We start from the raw sequence: 23,440 nt of genomic DNA, 5'->3' as shown, positions 1-23,440 counted from the left end.
CCCAGAGACAGAGGCTGGGAAGGGCAGGCAGCACGAGTGCCGGTCCACAGGCAAAATGCAGAGAGCAGAATATAATTCACTATGTATCTCAAGCTGGTCAGCAGAGAGAAATTTGAATATGCTCACCCTAAAGAAATGATAAAAATTTGAGGTGATAGATATGCTAATTGATCAATATCCAATGTATATATGGATCAAAGCATCTCATTGTACCCATAAATATGTATGATATTATTTGTCTATCAAAAACAATTCAGAAGAAGAACAGAAACTCTTTAGAATACCCAGGAAGGAGGGAATAGTGCCATTCCTATAGGGAGCTTAGGAGCTGTGGGAGGTCCTCAGGACACTCAGCACATGACAAGGGCACAGGGACCCAACAGATCTGGGCTGCAGGGTTTCTAATAAACAGATGTGCAGTGAGTGTCAGAAATGCAGAGAGATGGAAAGAGGTTAAATGCAGATGGACATTGGTCTTCGGTGCTCAAGCAAGTATTTTGCACTGAGGAGCCGTGGAGGAAGTGCTGTTTCTGAGGCACAAAGTCACACAAATATGTCTGCAAGGCTTGTGACAGCAAAGTAGAACTGTACACTGAAAGAGGCCACTGGGATGGGTCTACCACTCTGGGCCAGGCTGAATGAGACTCCAGAGTAGGACCCGCGTCTGGGGAACGGGCAAGTGGCCAGCATCCACACTTGCCAAGTGCGCACTACAGGTCAGTCGCTGTGCCCAGAGCTCCCCGCAGCTGTCCCATGCCCCACTAGCATTGGCCGTGGCACACAGGAGAGGACCAACGCTGTGACCATGCCTCCTGCCACACACCTTCCTTCCATGTCCTGGCCACCCTTTATTCTGCAAACTCCAGCAATGATCATGGTGGAGGCCTGGCAGCATCCATGGGTCCGAGACAACTTCAAAATCACATGCAGAAGGTTTCTCAGAGGAAGAGCTCAAACTACTCAGCATGCCACCTTCCATGTCGAATGGCCTGGAAATCCCAGACAGACCATCCCAGGGGCCAGGTAGAGCATGGTACCGAGAACAGCAAAACCTGCAAAGTGGGGGACTTTCTGAACAACTCCCCAGTGTAAGACACTGGAGACAGCAGTGGTCCCTGCACAGTAAGAGTCTGGTGTCTTCCAGTGTGACAGAGGCTTGTGGTTTTAAGGTTGGCAGTTCTCACCTGCATTCATCTACAGGGAACCTGCTGGTCAGTGAAGTCCTGCACATTGAGGCACTAATCTTCCCTGTGTCTCCATGCTGACATCAGTAGAGATGCAGAAGCACTGCTGTACCATGCCTCGGGGAGGGTCAGGTGGGCAGAAATTTAACTGCTTACAACCCTGGTCACAGCCCATTGAGCAGGTTCTTGGAGGACAGCGGGAAGCCTTTCTGCAGAAGCATTTGCCTGGGAGCACACTAGGTCACACAGAAGACCAGCCTCACTCGCTGCCGCGTCCTTGCCCGCAGGGGTCAGTGTGCGGCAATGCAAGCTTCCGGCAGAGGCGGTGCACCTTGGGAACACGCCCTGTCACGTGGCCGAACAACTAAGCAGCACTGGCCACAGACACTGTGCTTCCCCTGAGCCACACACCTTTCCCGGAATTCCGCACAGTCCTCCTCTCTGGGGACGTGGCTCTGGGGAGCTTTCCATGCCCACTATTCTCTCCTTCCTCATCTCCACTGCAGATGAAGGTAGAGGAACATCCTTCACTCGAGGCTTTTATGGCATTTAAAACCGTGTGATCAGTCATCAACTGAGTATATAGTTTGGACAGAAGCTCAGAACAAAGCTTTAATGAGGCAGGAAGAAAAGCAAGTCAAATGTACTAAAAAATATTAAGACAAAAAATACCAGTTCCTAGTTTCAGCCCTATTAATTAAAAACAAAATTAAAATTGTATAGGATTGCTCATTAAGTCTTTAATTTAACAGAGGCTGACAAGCTATAGGCACGCATAACCTCCTCTGGATGTACCCCACAAGCCCCATGCGGGGCTGGGAGCTCCAGAGGGAAGGGGGATGCACACAGAGGGATGCTGTCTGTAGGACAGTGGAGCCAGAGCCACAAGGCCCATGGGCTTAGGAAAAATGGGCAATCCTGTGTCATGTGAGGACATTTTCAACAATGACAGGTCACATATCCAATTACACTACCTGGTGATGTCCTGGCTGTCTCCATTTGTGTAAGCACATGCTATAACATCTGCACAATGTAAAGTCGCCATATGAAACCTTTCTTGGAATGTATCCCCGTCATTAAACAATGCAAGCCTAAATTTGCTTCCAGATTTTATTTTCTTTTTTTCTAAACAAAGGCTGGAGCCACAAAATGTGTTATATTGAATGTGAACTCCATGTAGGAAGGGACTCAGGCATGAAGAGACGGGGACTGCGCAGCCCTTAAAGCGTTACCCTAAGGGACTCTAGTTACTTCCTAGTGCTGGCACAGATCCCCAGGGCCTGTGGATCAGAGCATGGAGACATGAGGTCTTGACCATCCTGGCCTGTGGCTGTAACAATAATTGCACCACCAGGACCAACTCAGCCTCCTGGGCCTCACTTCCTTCATGGGGATGGGAAAATGTTTACTCTTATGTGACTGGGAAGTTATAAGAATCAAAGGAAATTAAAACTATAGGAGAATTAATTTTGTACACCGGAAAGCACAAAGTATGAGGCATTGGTATTTCCTGTTAGAAGAACTGAGGAGTTTTCAATTCTATTTTAATTTCTTTATTTACTTTTATGTATTTATTTGTATTTTGTGGTGCTGAGATCCAACCCAGGACCCTGAGCTTGCTAAACATGCACTCTACTACCACCTACACCTTTAGCCCCCTCTTGACATTTAGAGATAACTGTTATAGATCAGATGGAAACATGATACCAACTTTAAAACATAAAGACTCCATTATCTTCCTGCCCACAGATAATAAGTGCTGTTATTTTCCCCTGAAAGTATGTCTGCCTCTGGTATCTCATTCTCTATTTGTGTGTCAGTGAGGGAGAAAGAGAGATTATGGAACAAGCATTGAAGTTCCTGCCTAATACACAAGACATCAGGCCACTGGGGGTATCCTCTCCAGAAATCCAGTGGCAGATGAGATGAACACATTCCTACTTCATGTGCACAAAGTCTATCTGTAGAAATAAAAGGTAATCAGGTTACACCACACAATTAATAGTGGAACCCCACAAAAAGAATGCATATTACAAAGAATAAATTCGGTGAAGTGAGTGTGGGTAATACAACACTCACCAAACTGAGATGTCACGACAGATACCATCTTAACCCTGATTTCTCCACAGAGCATTGCATACTAGGCATTTCCACACACTTGCTGACAATTGCCTCGTACCCTCATTATGTAGAGTAACACAGTTGCACTGTTCCCCCATTGTTGGGTTATTTAAAAATTTAAAAAAATGAAGCATAGAGAATTCTTAAACATAAATTATTAATATCTTATGATGTCTGTAGAATACATTCACAAACATTGGAATACTGAAATAAAAGTCATAATAGCTTTGAGGTTAAGGATCCATACATCAGCTTTTTTTCTAAAAGTATGAAGCCATCCACACTCTTACCTGCAGAATTAAAGCATATCTTTCACAGAATGATAGCTAGTATTGTCCTTTTCAACGACAGGAACTTTTAAAGCACCTTTTTAAAAACTGGCAATTTGTATGGCCAAAACTTTTACTATTTTAATTTGCATTTATTTGACTAGTAGTAGTGGTTAAAATATTACTGGTTGCTTGTATTGTTTTTCTATTTTGTACATTATATTTATGGTCTTTGCTCATTTTTTCTATTAGACTATTCGCATTTTTCTTACTGCATTCTAAGAGGTTTTTTGTACATTGTGGAATTAATTCTATTAACTTATTTAGCTATCTGATTCCTTTTTGTAAGCTTTTTTCCTCTTTTGTAGGCACTCTTAGAAAGACCTTTCCCATTCTGAGATCAGGTAACTATTTAACTATATTTTCTTCATTTTTATGATTGAGATATTTTTACTTAACTGCAGTCTATCTTGAGTTTGTTTTGGGGTACAATATAAGGTGAGTATCTTCTTTACCCATTCCCAATTTCCTGACATGCTTTATTGAGTTGGATAAGTCTCTCCCACTTCTGATGCCTATTTTAAGACATACTACACATTAAAGGAGAACTTCAGGATGTTTATGTCCAGGGCAATACCTCAGTACCTCTATATCCTTGTTGTGTCTCTGACACAATGGGGTTGCATTTGGTGAGTTAAGAGAGGAATGCTTTATCATGTTACAAACATTTCTGGACTCCTACCTGCTTAGTATTTTAAAATCAGATGTGGCTCAAACTTTATGAAATTGTTATTTTTTAAAAAAATCTGTTGTGGTTATCAAAGGTGTAGAAGCCACTGCTTCTGCTGCATCTAATTCATTGCCATTCTTCCTCCTGGAGAACTGCATGCTAAGATTTAGCTAGAATTGGGAAGACACCCTTTCCAGTAAGGTATGTTAACCTCTGATGTGCAGGCAAAAGGCACATTTGATGCCGCGGTGGCAAGAGCAAAATGGACGCTCACCAGGCTCCAAATCACCCTGTGTCAGGCAGATGCTTTCTTGGAGGGCATGAAAACAGGCTGGACCTGCAGAGCTCATGCCCACATTATGATAGTGTTGTTTTCTCATTTGGAAAAAAGTCACTTAGCCTTTTGAAGGGGCATTCATGTATCAACACCAATAAATTAGCACCTGTTCCAGGGGCATGCAGGTATAACAGGAGATCAAAAATGAAACACAGGAGAGAAGACTGGTCTGTTATTTAAGCCCAATAGGTGAACACATTTCCTCTGAAACCAGCACATTCTAATGCAGAGCCACTTGGCTCACTATGAATGTGGGAACAAACTGAAGAATAAGTTCTGCAATGCATGTGACTGTAATCAGACAGTGCATGGTGCATGAGCCTGACTTGTGTAGCATCTGCCCGCCTCTCTAAGTAGCTCACAAACCCAGTAGATCATCAAAACTCACTAACCCAAATGAATTACTGTGGTCTGAAATGTGTTCTCAAATTCATACGTTGAAGCATTAATCCTTGGTATCGCAGAATGTGACTGCATTTGGAGATAAGGCATTTAAAAGTGATTCAATTAAAATGGGGTCTCATAGGTAGACTCTAATCCTGTTTGATGGAATCTTTATAAGAGGGGGACATCTGGACACTCAGATACCAGGGATTCATGTGCACAGAAGGACAATCATGTGAGGACACAGTCAGGAGGTGCCATCTACAGCCAAGAGAGAGGCCTTGGAAGAAACCAGCCTTTCAGCCTCCAGAACTGTGAAAAAATTAATTATTGTTGTTTAAAGTTTTCAACCTGTGGCACTTGGTTAGGGAAGTCCAAGCAGATTAATGTATCAACAGAAAACTACTTTTTCCCTCACTCAAGACCTGAAATCAAGAAATGAAAACCAATACATAATCTTGCGACACTTCCTCAGAGCACAAAAATATTAACTCTCTGCTAGGTCAGCTATGCTTTAACCAAGATCTATTAAGCATAACGGGAAAAGACAGCTACAGAGTTCAAAAGCCTGGCCTCACAGTGAGCCTGGGTCTCACCACACCCTATAGCTCACTCCCCTCCTAAATCCCAGACTTTGCACTCTGGCAAAGCCCAAAGCCAGTGCACTGCACACTGGAATACCAACCTCCATCCCAGCTGGTGGCTCCTTCAGGGAAGATCCAGCTTTGCTCCGTGCACAGGAAGACATGGAAAGTATTCAACCCCACTGGTTGCTTAATTTGTCACCTATCCTAATGGAATTCCTTATTTTCCCCAAAGCCTAGAGGCCAAAGAATTAGAAACTTTATTCCCATAGTCCCTCCAGTGTAGAAGCAGGTGAAGGTCTTCTGCAGAACCTTGGGGGAGGATCCTCAGGCAGGGAACAGGATTCAGGCAGGAGAGGGAGGTGCTCAGGAAGCAGGCATGGGGACCTGGGGCTGCCAAGCCAGCTTATTTACTGCTGCAGAAAAGGAGGAGCCTGGTATCTGAGAAAGAGTACCAGAGTCCACGTCCAGACTCAAGGGCAGGCTCTGTGCTTTTAGACCTGAGACTATGCTGCTCGTGTCCATGAGTGACATCTGTTTTATCACCTGTCAGTCAGCATGAATACCACCTATCTCCAGGCTTTCTGAAACTTCAATCATGGTTGAACTTTTCTGTAAACTTCACATTGTACACGGGAAATGTATGTTCCCATTAGTGACTTATTTGTCCATCTGCCCTGTGGAGACCACGTCAGCTATTCTTTCTAGCAGTGTGCTTGGACTTGACTTAACCTCCCTTATTTACAAACCATAATCAATAGACAGTGTTGCTTGTGTTTTCATTTCCATCAGTCCTCACTCTGAGTAATTCTTAGAAATGAAAAGGCTGCTGTCCAAACTCCTGCTGAGCCCAAGGAACCCATGATTGGAACAGGGCGCAAATAAAAAAAATAAGTGCTTCTCAGTTTCAGAGACAATTGCTATGCCAAAGTTGGCACATCGACTCAAGAGCAACATTTTATTTTTTTCAAATTTAACTATAATTCAATGAATCACAATGCACGCTATCCTTTATAAGTAAATGTTAAGAAGTAATATAAGAATAAGATTTTGTAAAATGAAGAGGAAAAAATAATTAAAATTGGATTAAACTGGTAATAAAAAGCAATACAAAAAACTAACAAACTAAATAAAAATGTGAAGTAGATAACAAAAGTTGTAGATATAAATCTCATTATATTAGTTATTCAAGTTAGGCAGAAAACATTTCTAACTAATCTACAAAGATTGTTGAACTATTTAAATAAAGCAATAACTCTATGCTACCTGGGGATCCATGCAACACCATCCTTCTGCAAGAGTTTGGGAAGCCCTGTTGCTGCTCTTTCTTTTCTCTGAAGTGTGGTGTTATTTCCTAATGTACATGCTTCCCTCCAGATAGAAAATATTACAGAACATTGGATATATAGTGGAAAGTACAAAATCTTACTATAGAGAATTAAAAATAGTAAACTTATTTGTATCAGTATTATTACCAATCCAAATAAGCATTAAAGCTGCCCAAATCTTACCTTTAAAAATAAGGAAGGAGGGAATTTTTGAATCTGAAAATTAAAATTAAAATTTAATTCTTAAAATTATCATTAAATTACATAATGCCTAGCATTTGCCTCAAAATAATATAGACTATGTGGGCAGGTGTAAGGCCAGAGGGAGTGCATAAATAAGCAAGTCTGATCTTTTCACGATCATTTTTGAAATTATATAGCTGTGTTAGATCTAGGGAGGTTTATTATACTCTTCTGAATGTGCTTGCAATTTTGATAATAATGTTCAGTTTTCAAAGCAACCGTTTAACCTCTCAAGCAAATGCATGTGATTGTACACGTCTGCTGCTTGTTTAGAGCATTGTGCTAAGATGTAGCTGTGGCCCTGGGCAAACACAAATCTAGTTTCCTCTGCAGGCGCCCTCAGGGCCTGCGTTCACACAGCAGTGTGGCTGCAGACAGAACACTGGCCACAAGATCCGCAGGCGCATCCCCCCTTCTGTTGCCAGCCCAGGCCCTCTCCTGCTGCCCCAACTTCTCCCACTTTCCAGCACTCATTCTGACTCCGGGCAGGGTTCGGGCCTCTCTCTTCCTCACAAAGGCACAAACTCTCTTCATTCCTGTATTGCTCAGAACACCTCTCAGGTCTCTTACATATGTTTCTACCTCCCACTGCAGAACCAGGCTCTTCTAAAGCCATTTGATTCTTGATTTTGTGTGTGTGCGTGTCACAAGGGATGAACTCAGGGGCTTCACACAGAACTATATCCTAACCCTTTTAATTTTACTATCGGATAAGGTCTGCTAAGTTGCCCAGTTTGACATCAAACTCACAATCCTGCCTCAGCTTCCCCGGTAGCTGGGATTACAGGTTTGTGCCACTGGCTTAAATCTGTTTTCTTCAAGATGCATTGCAAGACCCTAGGAAATCATCTTCCTCAACAATTCAGCTCAGAGTACCCTCTTCTATAATGAAGTTTGATTTTACATAAATGTAAAGTAAATAAAAACCGTTTTCTCTCTTCAATTCTTCCCTTGCTCATTTCATGTAAGAAACTTTGGTGCTCTGAGATAAGTTTCTGCTGTGTCTTTCCCAATAGGAGAGAACTTTGATGTAGACTTGACAACGTGTAGAGGCAGAAAATGACTGTAGTTCTGTTGTGCTTGGGATGCAAACGTCCCCTGAAGGCTTACTGTGTGGAAGGCTTGGTTGCCAGCTGGTGGGATTTGGGGAACTGAATAGAGCAAGAGGGCTCTGACTTCATCAGCAGATTGATCCATTGTGGAATTCATTAGCTGAATGGACTGTTAGGAGGCGGGCCTTGTTGAAGACAGTGGCTCACAGCGTCATGTTCTTGGAACTATATATTGTCCCCTCTCTCTTCTGTGTCTTTCTCTGTCTCTGTGTCTCTCTCTGCGTCTGTCTGCTTCCGGCTGCCGTGAGATGAGAAGCTTTCCTCCACCAGGCCCACCATTTCCTCCACAATGATGTTTCTGCCTCACTGCAGGCCTAAAGTAACTGAACCACATGACCATGGACTGGAACCTCTGAAACTGTGGGTCCCAACAAACTCTTCCTCCTTTAATCTGCGAATGTCAAGTATTTTTTCCACAGTGATGGGAAGCTGACCAACACAGACTCATCCTGGGGAAGGATCAGAGGAGGTGGGACATGGAATGAGAGGAGCATGAGCTTCACTTAGGGCTTCTTTAGACTGTGGTTAGCAGGGGCCAAGAGGGGCCCTCCAAACTTAGGGGAATCTTGTGGCTCTAGCTTCCTGTGTCTTCTGCTTCACCAGTTCCATGGCATACTTTACAGTTGTGGCTCTCTGGGAGAGGGATGAGAATTGAACCAAGGGCCATTGCAGTGAGCTATATCTCCAGCCCTTTTTTATTTTTTATTTTGTGATGAGTCTTGCTAAGTCAAGTCCCAGGCTGGGCTCAAACTTACAATTATCCTACTTCAGCCTTCTAGAGTGCTGGGTTTACAGGCATGTGGTACCACCTGTGGCTCAAACATTTATTGACCAGGGGAAAAAGTCTGGCAGAAAAGATTAAACATTCTAGAAACTATGAATATTTAGATGTCTAAGTTTTCAAATGAATTTATTATTTTTCCGAATGACATTTTAAGCATGGTCACTCACACATAACCGTGCCTCCCCTCAGGGCTCCGTAAGGCCTGTCGGGGATGGATGTGACCTAGTCCTGAGCAGGGGCTGCTCTGTGCATTAGCCCCTTATTTTTCACTTCCTCTGATGCACCTCTGTCCTAAGTCAGTTTCTGTTCTGCAGTGAGGAGCACATGCAGCAGGAGAGTGAGATAATATAGCCAAGAAAAGGACTACAAGTTGGCACCAGAGCTGAGGAATGCTGTACTTCCATGACACACTCCATCCCATGGGTGTTTGGGAAGGGCGGGGACTCTGTATAGACTGAGGAGTCATTTGGGCCTGAGAATCTGAGCTCACATTCCAAGACATAAGGGTTCGTGGGCTGCACAGTTGACTTCTACTATTTCCTATCACAATGTCCTTCATTTCCCAAGCAAAACAGGAGACACAGTTACTACCCCAAGGCGCCAAGTTAAGGACTAAACCATTGCTCCCCTGGGATGCATGCCTGCTCCCAGCTCTGGACACAGGTCCAGACTCCTCAGCAGCATTTCTCCACCAGCGTCTTCCACCCTCTGTCCAGTCCTCCTCTCACACCCACTGCCAGTGCTGGCCAGAGCACGCCAGGAAGGCTAAGTTTTCCTTCCTCCAGGAACACTGAGGTTTCCATGTCTCAACTCCTTCTTCTCAGGGATTCCTGGCCGCAGAACCAGACCTTTCCTGTGTTTCTGCTCTGAAGTTTGCTCCTGGTGGGATCTCTATCCCCAGGACTCAGAGATGGGAACTTGATACCCACAGCCTGCCTCCTGGGATGCTGAAGCCATTAACTCCACAGTGTCCCCTTCTAGGCATGCCTTGTCCCTCAGCAGCACCTGCAGCAGGAACCACCAGCTCAACCCCTGCCCTCCACCCAATCATCGCTCCTAGGGGTCTGTCTTATGATGCCAAACGGAAGCACTGGAGACTGCTGGCGGATCGTCAGGCTGCTGGACAGTAGAACCTGTTCATCTTATGTTTTCAGATGCTGTTTTTCTGCTTAAGCTACAGGCAATTTACTCAAGGAATGGGTTTCAAAATAAACTTCCACTTATTATAGGCAATAAATTGCACCAGATTTCTCCCTTCATCTTCATTAATGAATTGAGTAACATAAAAGCTCAATTAAAAATAAAGAATCATGCATCATTTTGTTCTTTTTAGTTGCTTTAACTTAATAAAACTTTGCTATTGAATTGTTCCTGTAGGGAAACAGAGTATTATTGCCTTCCCTTCCTGGCCCTGGACTCAGACTGAGCTAATATCATAAATACTAGAACAGTGTTATGTATGCGTCCATGTGCACGTGTGTGCATTGCATGCGTGTGTATGTGCGGGTGCATATTCACCCTGTTCCATCAGAGATAAGCAGCTGTAGAGGGTGCTGGCCATGAAGGCCATGGTGGGAGCAGAGAACCAATGGTTCTGGGCAGGAGGGGCAGTGGCATGAAGTCAGGGGAGAGCTTTCCTGCCCCCACTGACTGCGAGTCCAGAATAGAGAGGACTCAACAGGGAGCTGCTGAATAAGAGGAATTTCAAGACGAGGAGAAGGGACCTCTGAGTAGACCCCAGTGGTAATGACACAAAGGAGCAGAGGCCATCTTCCACCTAGAACAGGGCCCCTGCCTGGTTCTAGGACTCCTCTCTCAGAGGGGTCCTCGGGCACATCCAGCAAACACACAAGACCATAAGTGATTGGACCCCAGCCTTCAGTGCCCTTGTCCAATTCCTGCTTCTACAGGTCCCAGCTAGGCATTTGCACCCTGGCTTTTATACTCGTACATTTATAGCCAAGTCACCCAAGGTTGAGAGAGTGACAAAATCAACAAAAAATGAAAGGAAAGCCTCTGGGCAGGTCAGCCAGCTGGGAACAGGCTCTCTCTTGCCTGGGGCAGAGGCAAGCAGTCACTGTACTCCCAGGTCCCATCCTGGGTCATACTTTATAACAGCCACAGCGTCGCCTCTGTGGTAGAGACAACCAGTGAGTAAGACGGAAGGACACCCCACCCAGTGCCCACACTGGTACACGCCTCTGCAGCACTCTGCACTGGGGACTTCATGCTGCTGAGTCCAGGAAAGGCTTAAACTTTGCAATTTCTGTGTGATTATGGGCTCTTAATTGGGAGAAAACATTGGAACAGCCAATGCAAGCAATGAGTAAGCAGGAAAAAAACTTTTGTTTCTTGGGTTAATTAAAATCTATAGACCACAATCCCTGGCCCTAGGGATTTGAAAACATGTTTTTAAATTACTTTATTAGTTTAGATAATTAGTTTTAAATTTACCTTATTAGTTTGAATGATTAGTTCTTAAATTACTATATTAGTTATGTAACCATATAAGAAGTTGGATTTCATTTGGAATCAATCAATCAGTGACTCATATTTCCTTCCACTCATCAATACACCCTTTTTCCAGCAGTGCCCCACTGTCAGGGAAATCAGTGTCCCTGCCACTGGTCACTGTGGGGGTGTGCCTGCCGGCAAGTCATCTCCTCTTGAGGACCACTGAAAAGAAGATGCACGCCAGAGCTTCATGAATCCAGGGCTCCAACTGCACACTAGGATGGAAGATCTAGTTTCTGTCCTACCAGGAGGCCAGGAATGAGCTGCTGTCCGTGGAAAGAGGCAGTACTTGGGGCAACATGCACATGCGGGGGATGGGGCAGGTGAGGACACGTCTTGGGGTGCTTGGTGTGCTGTGGAGGTGACCAAAGATGGCTAGCACCATAAGAGGGCTGAGGATGAGGACAAGGGAGGGGCAATGCTGCACTCTGGGCCCTGCGGGCATCACCTTATAGCCTAGGGGGAGGGGGAGGAGAGCCAGCACCTGGAACAATTCATGAGCCTTCCCAACCCTACAGAGGCAGAAAGGGTCAGTTCAGCAGTATCCAACACTACCTTAAGGACACGGAGAGTGGTCAGGACTGTGGTGACATTTAGGGCCACCCTGCTGACTCCTAAACCATGAACAGAAGTCAGAGCCGGTGTCAAGTTGCTAGGAATGAGTTTCCTTGTGAGCAATAAGGATGCATGGAACCACCTGACCTTGCTGCCTGAGAACGTCTGGCACAGGAAGGCATCCGTCACGTGGTGCACTCCTGAGCTCCTTTAGCACTGCAGCTGTGGGTGGCAAGGTGACCTGGAATGAGCTCTGAAATCCAAGCACAACGATGTGACCTCCTTAGACCCCAGTACAACCCCACCACTTACCAGACATCTGCCAGAGACCTGACACACATGTCACACCCACGGCCGAAACTGCCCAGTAGCAAGGCAAGTGCTCAACACCTCATCTCATGGCCCCTGATGAGGAAACGGAGCTGTGAAGGGTGCTGGAAACACATGTGTCCATAGCTGGGTGCAGAGGTCGCTGTTCAGTGTACAGGGCTTGTTGGCATTTTTATGGTCCAGAGAGTAATGGGCACCTCACCTGGAGCCACGCAGGATAGGAGGCCGGAGGAACTTTCTCTCTCCAGAGGGAAAGAGGGGGGAAAGGCAGTGCAGAGGAAAGGCTTTGATTAAAAACCCTGTGAGGCCAGGGATGTAGCTCAGCGTCACAGCGCCTGCCCACTAAGCACAAGATCCTAAGTTAGATTCCTGGTACAAAAACAAACAAACAAACAAATACCAAAAACACTGCAAATCTCTTGGAATTCACCTGACCTCATCACATTTACTAAAATACTTTACTGCATTATCTGGTTGCATGAATCCAGCCATTCTTATTGCTCAGATGTGGCTTGTTCACCTTCGATTTTCTGTGCTGAAGAACAAATAGAGGATGTTCAGATACACAGGAACATAGAGGTCAGTGCAGCAGCCTCTTTGTGGCCTTATGGCTGAGAAACGCAGCTTTCTGCACTGTATTATCAGAGTTTGCCCAGACCTCTGTGCAGAGACACACACTTGCCTTGCAACAGAATTGCTCTCTGATTATGTGTCCTTCAAAGGTGACTCAGCCACTCCCAGCAATAAGCATGAGGCCTGGGAGATACATCCCATGAGACCCAGCTGCCTGCCCAGCTTTGGGGCAGCTCAGCCCAGCATGGAAGCCAGTGCACAAGACCAGAACAACGCCACAAAGCCTCGGCGGGGGAGGGGACTCATGGACCAGCTCGAGGAGCTCTCAGTGCCCTTACCTGGGGTCAGGGCAGTGAGGTCCCTCTCAAGAGCATGGCCAGGAAGCTTCAGGGAGGTTCATGATGTTGGGGGCCATCTGCTTTAGTTCTTGTCAGCACCCAGCTCCAACCCAGCCCTTCACTCTCCAGATTCAAACCTAGAGGCCCTAGAGATCAGCTGCGTATACATCTACAGGCACACACACGCACACACACACACACACTCTCCTACACCCACTTGAGCACAGCAAAACATGTGCGCTAGCCTAGGATGAGGATCTATGGCAGGTGACTTAGAGGGAATACATTCAAGGTAAAGCCATCACAATCACACCCTCGGGAATTAGCAGAGAATGAGGAATGAGCCTCAGTCTGTGGACCCACGTCCCAGCACACAGAGACCAACCCTCGGAGTCCTGAGAGGTTCTGAACAATACATTTTGCTCTAGCTCAGCCTGGGACATGAGAAGGACAGTGCCAGCCCAGCACAGGACTCAGATACCCCAGACACCAGAGCTGCCAACGCTCTAGGTGCAGAGCCCTGCTGCTGTCCCAGCTGCACACTATCCCCTCTTGATCCCGTGGCCTGTGCCTTCTAGGGGAAGAGAAGGGAGGTCTTGGTGAATCCAGAGCCCCATGTTTGACAACACAGCATGCTTCCTGATTCATGGCATGACCTCATGGAGGCAGAGAGTCTGCCTGGGTTGGGTCATGCTCACTTCTGCCAGGGGCTGAGGCTGCCTTTGCAGAAAAATGTCCCTATTCCTATGGACCGTGAATGCATTTGTTGCTGAAAGATGCAGCTGCCTAGAGGGATCTTCTGCACTGACTGCCTTTTAACCTTAGTAGTAGTTTCTTCCAAGTGACCTACATTTCCTGCTGTTGGTTCTTCTCTGCAGCACAGTCAGTGCATAGAGTGAAGTGCTTCAGCTGAGTGAAAACTCATTTCACACCTTCTTTGCTGATGGCACTAATTAACACTGCTGAACACTGCAAGAATCTAAAGAGAGCCAAAGCTGCCACCTGAAGGCGATCTCTGTCCTGTTGATGTGAATGGTCCAGTCCTGGACAGGTGAGGACTCACACTATGAGGCCATCATTCCCATGAGAAACATTTGTCTTTCTAATTTGTTGCACCTCATGTTTCTGAGTTTATACCATTTCTTTGGTCTTACAGAAATGACCTTTCTCCTTCCACAACTGAGTTGCCACAAAAGTTCAGCTGGGTTCTGGAATAGCAAGCAGCATTTGGGGTCCAGGTGTATTCCTGAGTCATCTTCCAGGAGGTTCCTGTGGATGGGCTGTGGACCACACCTACCCTCGATGTGTGTGTGTGTGTGAGGAAAGAGTCTTATAAAGTCTACAGTATAACACACAACATTTACTTAAATGAATAAATAAATTAGAATACTTAAGAAAAGAGTAGTATTAAATCTAACCAAGGCCAATGCCAATGTTTGAAATTCCCAGTTCAGCCCATGGAATCAGATTCTTCCAGCTGAACACCTTAGACTTTCCAGCACTCTTGGAAAGTCAAACCCATGACACATGTGCAGGGACCTCACAAGACAGGCATGATAGTCAAGTGCAAGCAGCCAAGCTATTGGCCTGGGAAAGAGTCAAATGGTCCTTCTGTCCAGGATGAGAGGCAAATCAACCAGTGAAAACTTTCAATTCTGTAGAACAGGATAAGTCCCTTTGTCCCTTAGCACAGCACATTCTAACCCTTGAGCTAACAGAGAAACATAGACATGCAAGCACAGAAGCAGACAGGGTTCTGTCAAACATCAGTCTCACATCAGACAGTCTGATGGACCTTTTCTGCCAGAACTGTGTCTTGATGCCTACGAGCAGCATCACACAGCTCTCAGGATGCTTTAAAAGGTTGGAAGACATGCACTGTGACCTCAATATCTCTTGACACACAGATTCAACTCCTTTAGATTTGTTTTTTCTTCTGCAGACAAAGCTCATGTTCATTCCCTGGGACATGAGCATGCTGTGGTCCAGCTCTGAGTTGTACGCCCTAGTTTCACTACTCCCTTCACTAGGCTAGCCTCAGCTTTCTCATTTTAAAGTGGACCCAAACTTTGCATTTAGCAAACATTGCTCCTTTACCATGGCAAATCCTGGAAGCAACTTGGCTAGGATTTCAAAGGTACAAATATAAGTGCCATGTGTTGTGTTGAAGACTGAGATCTGTGCGTTTTATTTATTAGGGAAACCTCTGATAACAAGGCCCTCTGAATGTGCCTGCAATGAATGAGTATTTGGGGAACTTACTATAGGGCATGCAGTCCTAACTGTAATGTTGCATAAGAACAAGAATGAAATGAAAACCTTAAATAAAAGTTGGTTAATTTAGTACTAAACGGTATCCAACATCTACAATAATCAATAGCACACAAAATTCACAGCATATTCTTGATGGTTTTTAAATACAATAATGAAATAGAAGACTCTAATTTTCAGAGAATCTGAGCATCACCAACTCATTTTGGAAGCCAGACCTCTGCTGCAAAGCTGAATTTCTACGGCATAGAAATAAGCCCTGGCTCCAGCCTCCCATTGGCCTGTGAGGACCCAACTTCAGATCTCAACAGCCCTGTGGATTTTTCTGTCCTCACTCTGTGTTCCCTGCTCCCGCCCCAGGAGAGGGCCTACACTCACTCTAACAATCTCTAGAACAGCTTTCTAATTTTCATCTCTCCCCTGCTATGATCCAGTGTGACACCTGCCAACCTAGTGTTCCCAAAATAACTCCTGTCTTCTTCCGTGTCACTCCCTGCTTAGTGTCACCTCTACCTCCCTCCTAACCTGGCTCTTGCCTCTCTCACACACTCCTCTGCCCTGCAGGGAAAGCCCAGGGAGCTGACCCTCTCCGTGACAACTCTTAGCTACTGCACCAGCTTCCTTCTGACTTGTTATATACATGATTTCTCCAACACACCCCAGCAGGTGCTGGTCATGTTCTGAGGGTCTGCACACAGATCTCTCCTCTTCAAAAGGATTGCAAGCTTCTTGGGTTCAAGGCAAAGGCCCACGAGAGTGCCCAGTGTACTAGAGATGACCTATTCATGCAATCACCTATTTATTCATCTTAGGTACAATAAACAGGCCAAAATAAACAACAGGTAGAAACGCCAACAAAAGAGAACACAGATCCAAAGATAAGATGGAGAATAGTGTGCGAATGGCAGGAAGCTGAGCAGGCGTCGCCCCTGTGCCTGCGTGGTGGCCAGGGAATGGCTGCTGTTGGATGGGCCGAGTGACAGGACCGGGTGGGCAGGGTGGGGGTGTGGGTATCAATAAGTCAGCAAAACGCAGTCACATTAAATGGTGTTCAAAAAGAAGGAGCAGGGGAAGGGGCATTCAGGTTTTTGGGACAAAAGTCCCCTCAGCTGACTGTGACTCTTCCCAGCAGCTGCTTTCTTAGGGGGGACGAACAAAGGAGGAACAGAGGAGGATGCCAAGTGAGGGGGAAAGCTGGAAGAGGGGAAAGAAAGAAAGAAAGAAAGAAAGAAAGAAAGAAAGAAAGAAAGAAAGAAAGATGGATGGACGAAGGAAGGAAGGGAAAAGAAAAGCAAAGATAGGAAACAAAGGAAGAGAGAGAGCAGAGTTCACTGTCCTGCATGCTGTCCCAAGCACAACAGAAACTAAAACTGCCTCTTGCTGAAAATGGGCACAAGAAAGAGATTCTGAAGAAAGCTCACCGCGTGCCCTGGGCCAGTGACCAGTCATGCGCTGACGACCAAACTGCAGCAAAGTCAAGGACAAGGCCACGCAACACTGACAGATAGCAGGTGCTGTGTAGCCCAAACTTAAAGAGAAAACAGGAATACACAGAACAAGTTTGCACCTACAAAAGAGTAAGAAATAACAAGCAGAGTGAATGTTTGAAAAAATGGTTTAAGTTGTCTATTAAGGAAAATGCTAAGGGTGAAAAGTGAGTAAAAAGTTACAAATGTCATCATCATTCACTACTGTGCAAAAGTGATTACCTGCCTGATTTACCTGTTTGGTAAAGAGGACTGAGAAACAGTGCAAGAATGAAACCAAAGCAAAAAGCACCATGTGCTCCACAGTGCCCTGCAACCACAGAACCCAGGGTACTTACTAACAGTATTCCATAGAATTTAGTGACGGCTTGGCGGAGCAGAGAGAGCATGTTGCTTGGGTTAGAAATGATGATGATTTTGGCCAGGGCGCAACACCGTCTTATCCTTCAGGCACAGAGAATCTCACTCCTCCTTGCATCAGCAAGCAAACTTTCAAGTGGAGTTTGTAAACACCAGGCCATTTCTCACTCAGGATCATCCAAAGTCAGCAGAAGGAAAGAAGCAGTTGCGTGCAGCAGCTAGAATATGCCACTCCACTTTTAGTAACTGACCTAGCCACACTCCCAGGTCACTTACTTAATATAGGGCTGCCCTTTCAATTGGGTGGCCAGTTAGCAAGGTTGGCCACCTGCTGGGCTCTGAGGCTGCCTGTCATGAGAGAAGCCCAAGCAACAGAGTGTTGTTCACATCATGCACAGCTGGCAGGAGCTGCAGCAGCAGCTGGGTCTCACCTCATGGCACACTAGGAATCCAGATGTTCGATGCTCCTGCAAAGACTCTAAGCCAGGTCCCTGAGTAAGTGGACAGCGGTTCTTTATGCTTATTCAACATCACTGTTTATGTGTTTTGTTCCAGAGACCCTATTTTGTAATTCTAAAACTCTGATCTCATACCACTGGCAGGCCCTCCAGTGAGGAACTTGAACCCTTGAGAATTTAAACTTTGCACTCAAGGTTACAGGGCTGCCTCTCAGGCCCACTAAGTCAAGATAACTGTCAAATCTGTGACCACAAATATCTAAAGTACATTTACACTATTCACAAAATATCTCTGGCAGCTTTGTAGTAGTGCATTTTTTAAAAAAGGCTGTCCCACCCTACCTTAAAGAGATGCATTTGGCTGATTCAACCGTATGCTACCAGCATTCTGCCAATACAACAAGCCAGTGTTGGAAATCAGCCACACCCACCCCTGTGCACACATAGTAGCTTAGATGGATGTTAGGAATTTGGAGAATAAAGCCAACAAAAGTAAAAACATTTTCTTAAAAACAAACCCCACTGACCATGCTCAGACACACCTCTGAGAAGTTACTTGTTTGGTTTACTGCACACCAGTTTTAACTCTGGGACAAGAAGGTGGTGAGTGGAGAGGACAGAGGGAAGCTAAGTGCCTGAATGACTGCATGGAGCAGAGTTGCACACCAGGTCGCACTGCTCAGCCTGGCCAGTTTCTTACAGAAGACATGATTTCGCTCTTATTTCCCTCTGAGGATTTGGGAGTTTCTGCTTCAGCAGCTTAGCCACACACACTTGAAACCAGTGCTGGACACACTCACTGGATCAGTCACCACAGCCTCCACCTGGAAGGGGAGTGACAGTGGTCGGCTTTGCTCATTGTGTGGCCCTGGAGAGCAGAAGAGAACCTGCCCACCGTGGGCACCATTGAAAGCTGGTTGGATAGAGGGGTAGTAGAAATGCAGACTGGAGTAGAAAGGAGATGAAGGAGTGGGAGGATACCTGGCTGCATCTGTCTTACAAAAATGTGCTGTGAGGGGAAGCCGGAATGTAGGGGTTTGGGGTGTGTGTGCATGTGCACAAGACACAAGAGAGAGGGAGAGGAAATACGCTAGAGTGTGCTTGAACCAAAGCAGAAATAATACAATGGGAGACAGATATGGACAGAGTACTCAGTGAATATGTGAACGTCCTGATTATGTTTAGCAGGAGTGAGACGTCTTCTTACATCACTACGAAGAAAGAGAGGAGGAGGGTGATGTATAGAGGACAATTTCCCAGAGCAGAGAAGAGGGCTGGAGAGTGTCTCTGAGTGAGGGCTCTCGTGTCCTGTGGAGGAGGAAGCAAGGTCAGCCCTGGGGAGAGTGGTGGCCAGCACGGGCATCAGACTAAGCTTACTGGAGAAGTTGGAGACCACACCATGGAGAAGTGGAGAGGAGTCCAGAGCTATCAGCAGAGTAACAGGAAGTTTGTAAAAGCTCCTTCTGAAGGTTAGGCACCCTGCTAGCTCTGTTGCAGCCCCAGGAGGGTGGGCACCTGCCTTCTCTGGGGTAGGCTGCCCACAGTGTAATGTGTCTGATTTATTTCACTTAAAATAATGGTCTCAATTTGTATCCATTTTCTTATAAATGACTCAAATGTATCCTTCTTTATAGCAGAATAGTACTTCATTGTGAAAAAATACAACATTTTCTTTATCCATTTATCTGTTGATGGTTATATTGACTACTTACAAGATTTAGCTATTATGAATTGTGCTGCTATAAACACGGGTATGCATATGTCACTGTGATGTGATGTCCTTTTTGGGGAAGATTTCTAAAAGGGTATAACTGTGTCAAATGGAACTTCTAGTTTTAATTTCCTGAGGAATCTCCATACTGATTTCCATAATGGTTGCAGTAGTTTACTATCCCACCAACAATGTAGAAGGATTCCTTTTCCCCACAGCCTCACCACCAGCATTTATTACCATTTGCTTTATTGATAATGGCCATTCTGGAGTAAGATGGAATTTCAGTATTATTTTAATTTGCATTTCTGTAATAGAGACACTGCACATCTTTTTATATGCTTATTGACCAGTTGTATTTCCTCTGAGGAGTGTCCATTTATTTTAATTACTCATTATTTGATTGGGTCTTTTATATTGGAGGATCTAATTTTTTGAGTTCTTTCTATATTCTAGATATTAGTCCACTGTCAAAGGAGTAGTGGCAAAATTTTGTCATTCTGTAGGCTGTCTCTTCACATTGTTAGTTATTTTGGCATGCAGAAGATTTTTAATTTGATATGATCCCATTTGTTGATTCTTGATGTTATATCGTGCAGTTGGGGCTCTGTTCAGAAAGTCCTTGCCTGTATCTTCTAGAGTGTTACTTATTTTATCCTCCAGCAGATGAAGTGTTTCTGCTTTAATGTTTATATCTTTGATGCATTCTGATGTTATTTTAGTACATGGTGAAGGATATTGATCTAGATTCAGTCTCTGTGTGGACAACAATTTTCCCAGCATCATTTGTTAAAGAGACAATCCTTTCTCCAGCATATGTTTTTGGCTCCTCTGTCAAACATCAAATGGCTGAATTGCCTGGGATTGTCTTGGCATCCTCTATTCTGGTCTATTGATCCTGTATGTCCATCTGTCTTTGTGCCAGTGCAATGCTGTTTTTGTCCTTGCAGCCTTTGAGGTAACGTCAAATCTGGCCCCCAGCTTTGCTTTTGTTGCCAAGGATTGCTTTTGCTGTTCTGAGTTTCTTCTGGTTTCATATTAATTTTAACATTGTTTTCTCTAGTTCTGTGACAAATGCTGTTGGTATTTTTAAATGTTTTAAAATTTATATTAAAAATAAAAGAAGGAAAATATATTAACAAACAGACATCCATGTACAAAATAGCATAAGAGAGTCAAGGATATAGCTCAGTGGCATAAGCGCCTGCCTGGCAAGTGCAAGTCCTGAGTTGGATTCCCAGTACCAAAAAAACAAAAGTTTAAAAAAATAGCGTAAGAATAATACAAACAATACAGAGTTACAGACAAAGTGGTAGGAAATAAACAATGGTTGTTGTATTATGTATTGATATCTGCAAAGTGGTTCCTCAGGGAAACAAATAGAGATATGCAATATTGATCAAACAAGTAGTCATTAACTGTCCCTTTCGGTAAAGCAATGCTGTTGGTATTTTGATTGGGATTTCATTGAGTCTATATATCAGTATGGAAGTATGACTAATTTGACAATATTAGTTCTATCTATCCAGGAACAGGGAATCTCTTTCCATTTTCTGATGTCTTTTTCACTCTCCTCTTCTAGAATAGTATAGCTATCATTATACAGGACTTTCACTTCATTTGTTGGAATAATTCCTAAGTATTTAATTTTTCTTGACACTATTGTGTATGGTATTGTTTTCCTAATTTATTTCTCAGTGGCTTCACTATTGTTGTACAGCAAATTAATTTATTTTTATGTTCTGATTTTGTATCTCACTACATTGTTGAATTTGATTATTAGTTCTAGTAGTGTTTTGGTGAAATTTTTTGGGTAAAGGATCATGTCATCTGTGAATAGGATAGTTTGATTTCTTGATTTCCCATACATATCCTACTTATTTCTTTTTCTTATCTGATTGCTGTGGCTAAAGTTTCAAGTACTATATTGAACAAAAGTGGTCATAGTGGACATTCTTGTCTTGCTCCTGATTTTAAAGTGAAAACTTCCCATTTTTCTGCACTCAATATAATGTCAGCAGTATGTTTGTCATAACTGGCTTTTATAAGATTGAGATAGGTCTTTCTATACCTATTTTCTTCAGTGTTTTTATCATGAAAGGATTTTAGATTTTGTCAAAAGCTTTTTCTCCATCTATTGTGATCATCATGTGTATCAGTCAGAATTTACTACAGAAACAGATATAATACAAGATATACAAATGTATAAGAAATTACAAGGTTAGCTTACAATGGTCAGCCACAGAGTTGGATGAGAAAGCACGCAGAAGGTGTCTGTATGCTGGAGGATGAAGGGTCCAGTCCAAGCTCTGCAGCTTACTGTAGTGTTCCATGTAAGTCCGTATCAGGAGGTCAACAGATCTGTGACAGAATGCTGAAGAATCTGTGCTGGAAGGCTGAAGAGTCCACACCAGAAGGCTGAAGAGTCTATGATGAAGGCCAAAGAGTTCAAGGCAGAAGCTGAATAGTCTGTGCTGGAAGCCAGGAGACCTCAACCAAGCTGAAGGCAAAGACTGGAGCTCCTTCAAAGAATCAGTAATCAGTCCTTCTTCATTTACCTTTTATTGTATGCAGGCTACCCATCCCTGGTCGGGGGGCTGTCATTTACACCCACACCATCTCCTGCTCTCCTCTTGAACAGGCTGTTTACAAAGTAAGGACTCTGGTCCTGCTGAATAAGTTAGTTAAAACAGGATGTTTACAAAGTAAGGACTCTGGTCCTGCTGAATAAGTTAGTTAAACTTCTAAATTTCTCAAGTTGACATGAACAACATCCTTGAGTGGTAAGGACATGTCCTGTACCTCCCAGGATGTAAAACTGCTAAGTTATTTAGTTAAGCTACTAGACTTCCCCAGTGGATACAATGTATCAACCATTACATCATGTTGCTTTTGTCCTTTATTCTGTTTTTTTGCATTACACTTATTTATTTGCATATATTGAATCATCCTTGCATGCCTGGGATGAAATCTGCTTGGTCATGATGTATGATCTTTTTGATGATTGGTTGCATTATCTCTACTAGAATCTTGCTGAGGATTTTTGCATCTCTGTTCATTAAACAAATTGGCCCATAGTTTTCTTTCTTAGATGAGTCTTTGTCTGGCTTTGGAATCAATGTAATGCTAGCTTCCAGAAATGAGGTTAGCAGTACTCTTTTCCTTTCAATTTGATTAAACAGTTTGAGGAGTATTGGCATTAGATCTTCTCTGAAGTTCTTATAGAATTCAATGGTGAAATGATTGGGTCCTAGGCTTTTCTTAGTTGGTAGGTATTTTTTATTACTGCCTCAATTTCATTTATTGCCTTTCATTGGACTATTCAAGGATAAACTAAAGTCTAAAGGACGAAAAACAATATTCCATGTAACAGGAGCCCCAAAATAAGCAGAAGTAGCTATCATATTTTGGAGCAAAGTAGACTTCAAGTCAAAATGGATCTTAAGAAGCAAAGATTACTACATACTGGTTAAGGGAACAATTCAACAGGAAGAGATATCAATTATAAGTAGATACACATAAAAACCTGGCACGCCTAAATTCATAAGACAAACACTATTGAATGTAAAAGATCAGATACACATCAGCACAATTGTAATGGGGGGAGTCTTAGTACCCCACTATCACAAATAGGCAGATCAACTAGGCAATAAATCAGAAAAGAAATATCAGAGTTGAACCACACCTCTGAACAAATAATAGATATATAGAGAGTGTTCTACCCAAGAACAGAATACACAGTCAGCACGAAAGGAAACTTTCTCTAA

The 23,440-nt window shown here is 44.0% G+C and overlaps 1 protein-coding gene across 2 annotated transcripts in view; it reads right to left on the bottom strand.

The window, feature by feature from the left end:
• Rps6ka2 (ribosomal protein S6 kinase, 90kDa, polypeptide 2) overlaps window positions 1-23,440 on the bottom strand; it is a 276,424-nt gene that overhangs the window by 184,662 nt on the left and 68,322 nt on the right. The window contains exon 1 of one of the 2 annotated variants that reach the window (XM_005390652.2): window positions 17,483-17,709. The exons of the other annotated variant lie outside the window; for it this stretch is intronic. Within the exon in view, the coding sequence (XP_005390709.1) occupies window positions 17,483-17,533 (51 nt within the window). The 5' untranslated portion in view covers window positions 17,534-17,709. Of the gene's footprint in view, window positions 1-17,482; window positions 17,710-23,440 lie in introns of those variants that run through there. 2 annotated transcript variants of the gene reach the window in all.

This window comes from Chinchilla lanigera, unplaced genomic scaffold, assembly GCF_000276665.1.
Source record: "Chinchilla lanigera isolate Chin_1 unplaced genomic scaffold, ChiLan1.0 scaffold00038, whole genome shotgun sequence".
Classification (NCBI taxonomy): Eukaryota; Metazoa; Chordata; class Mammalia; order Rodentia; family Chinchillidae; genus Chinchilla; species Chinchilla lanigera.
This window is presented reverse-complemented; position numbering and strand designations above follow the sequence as displayed.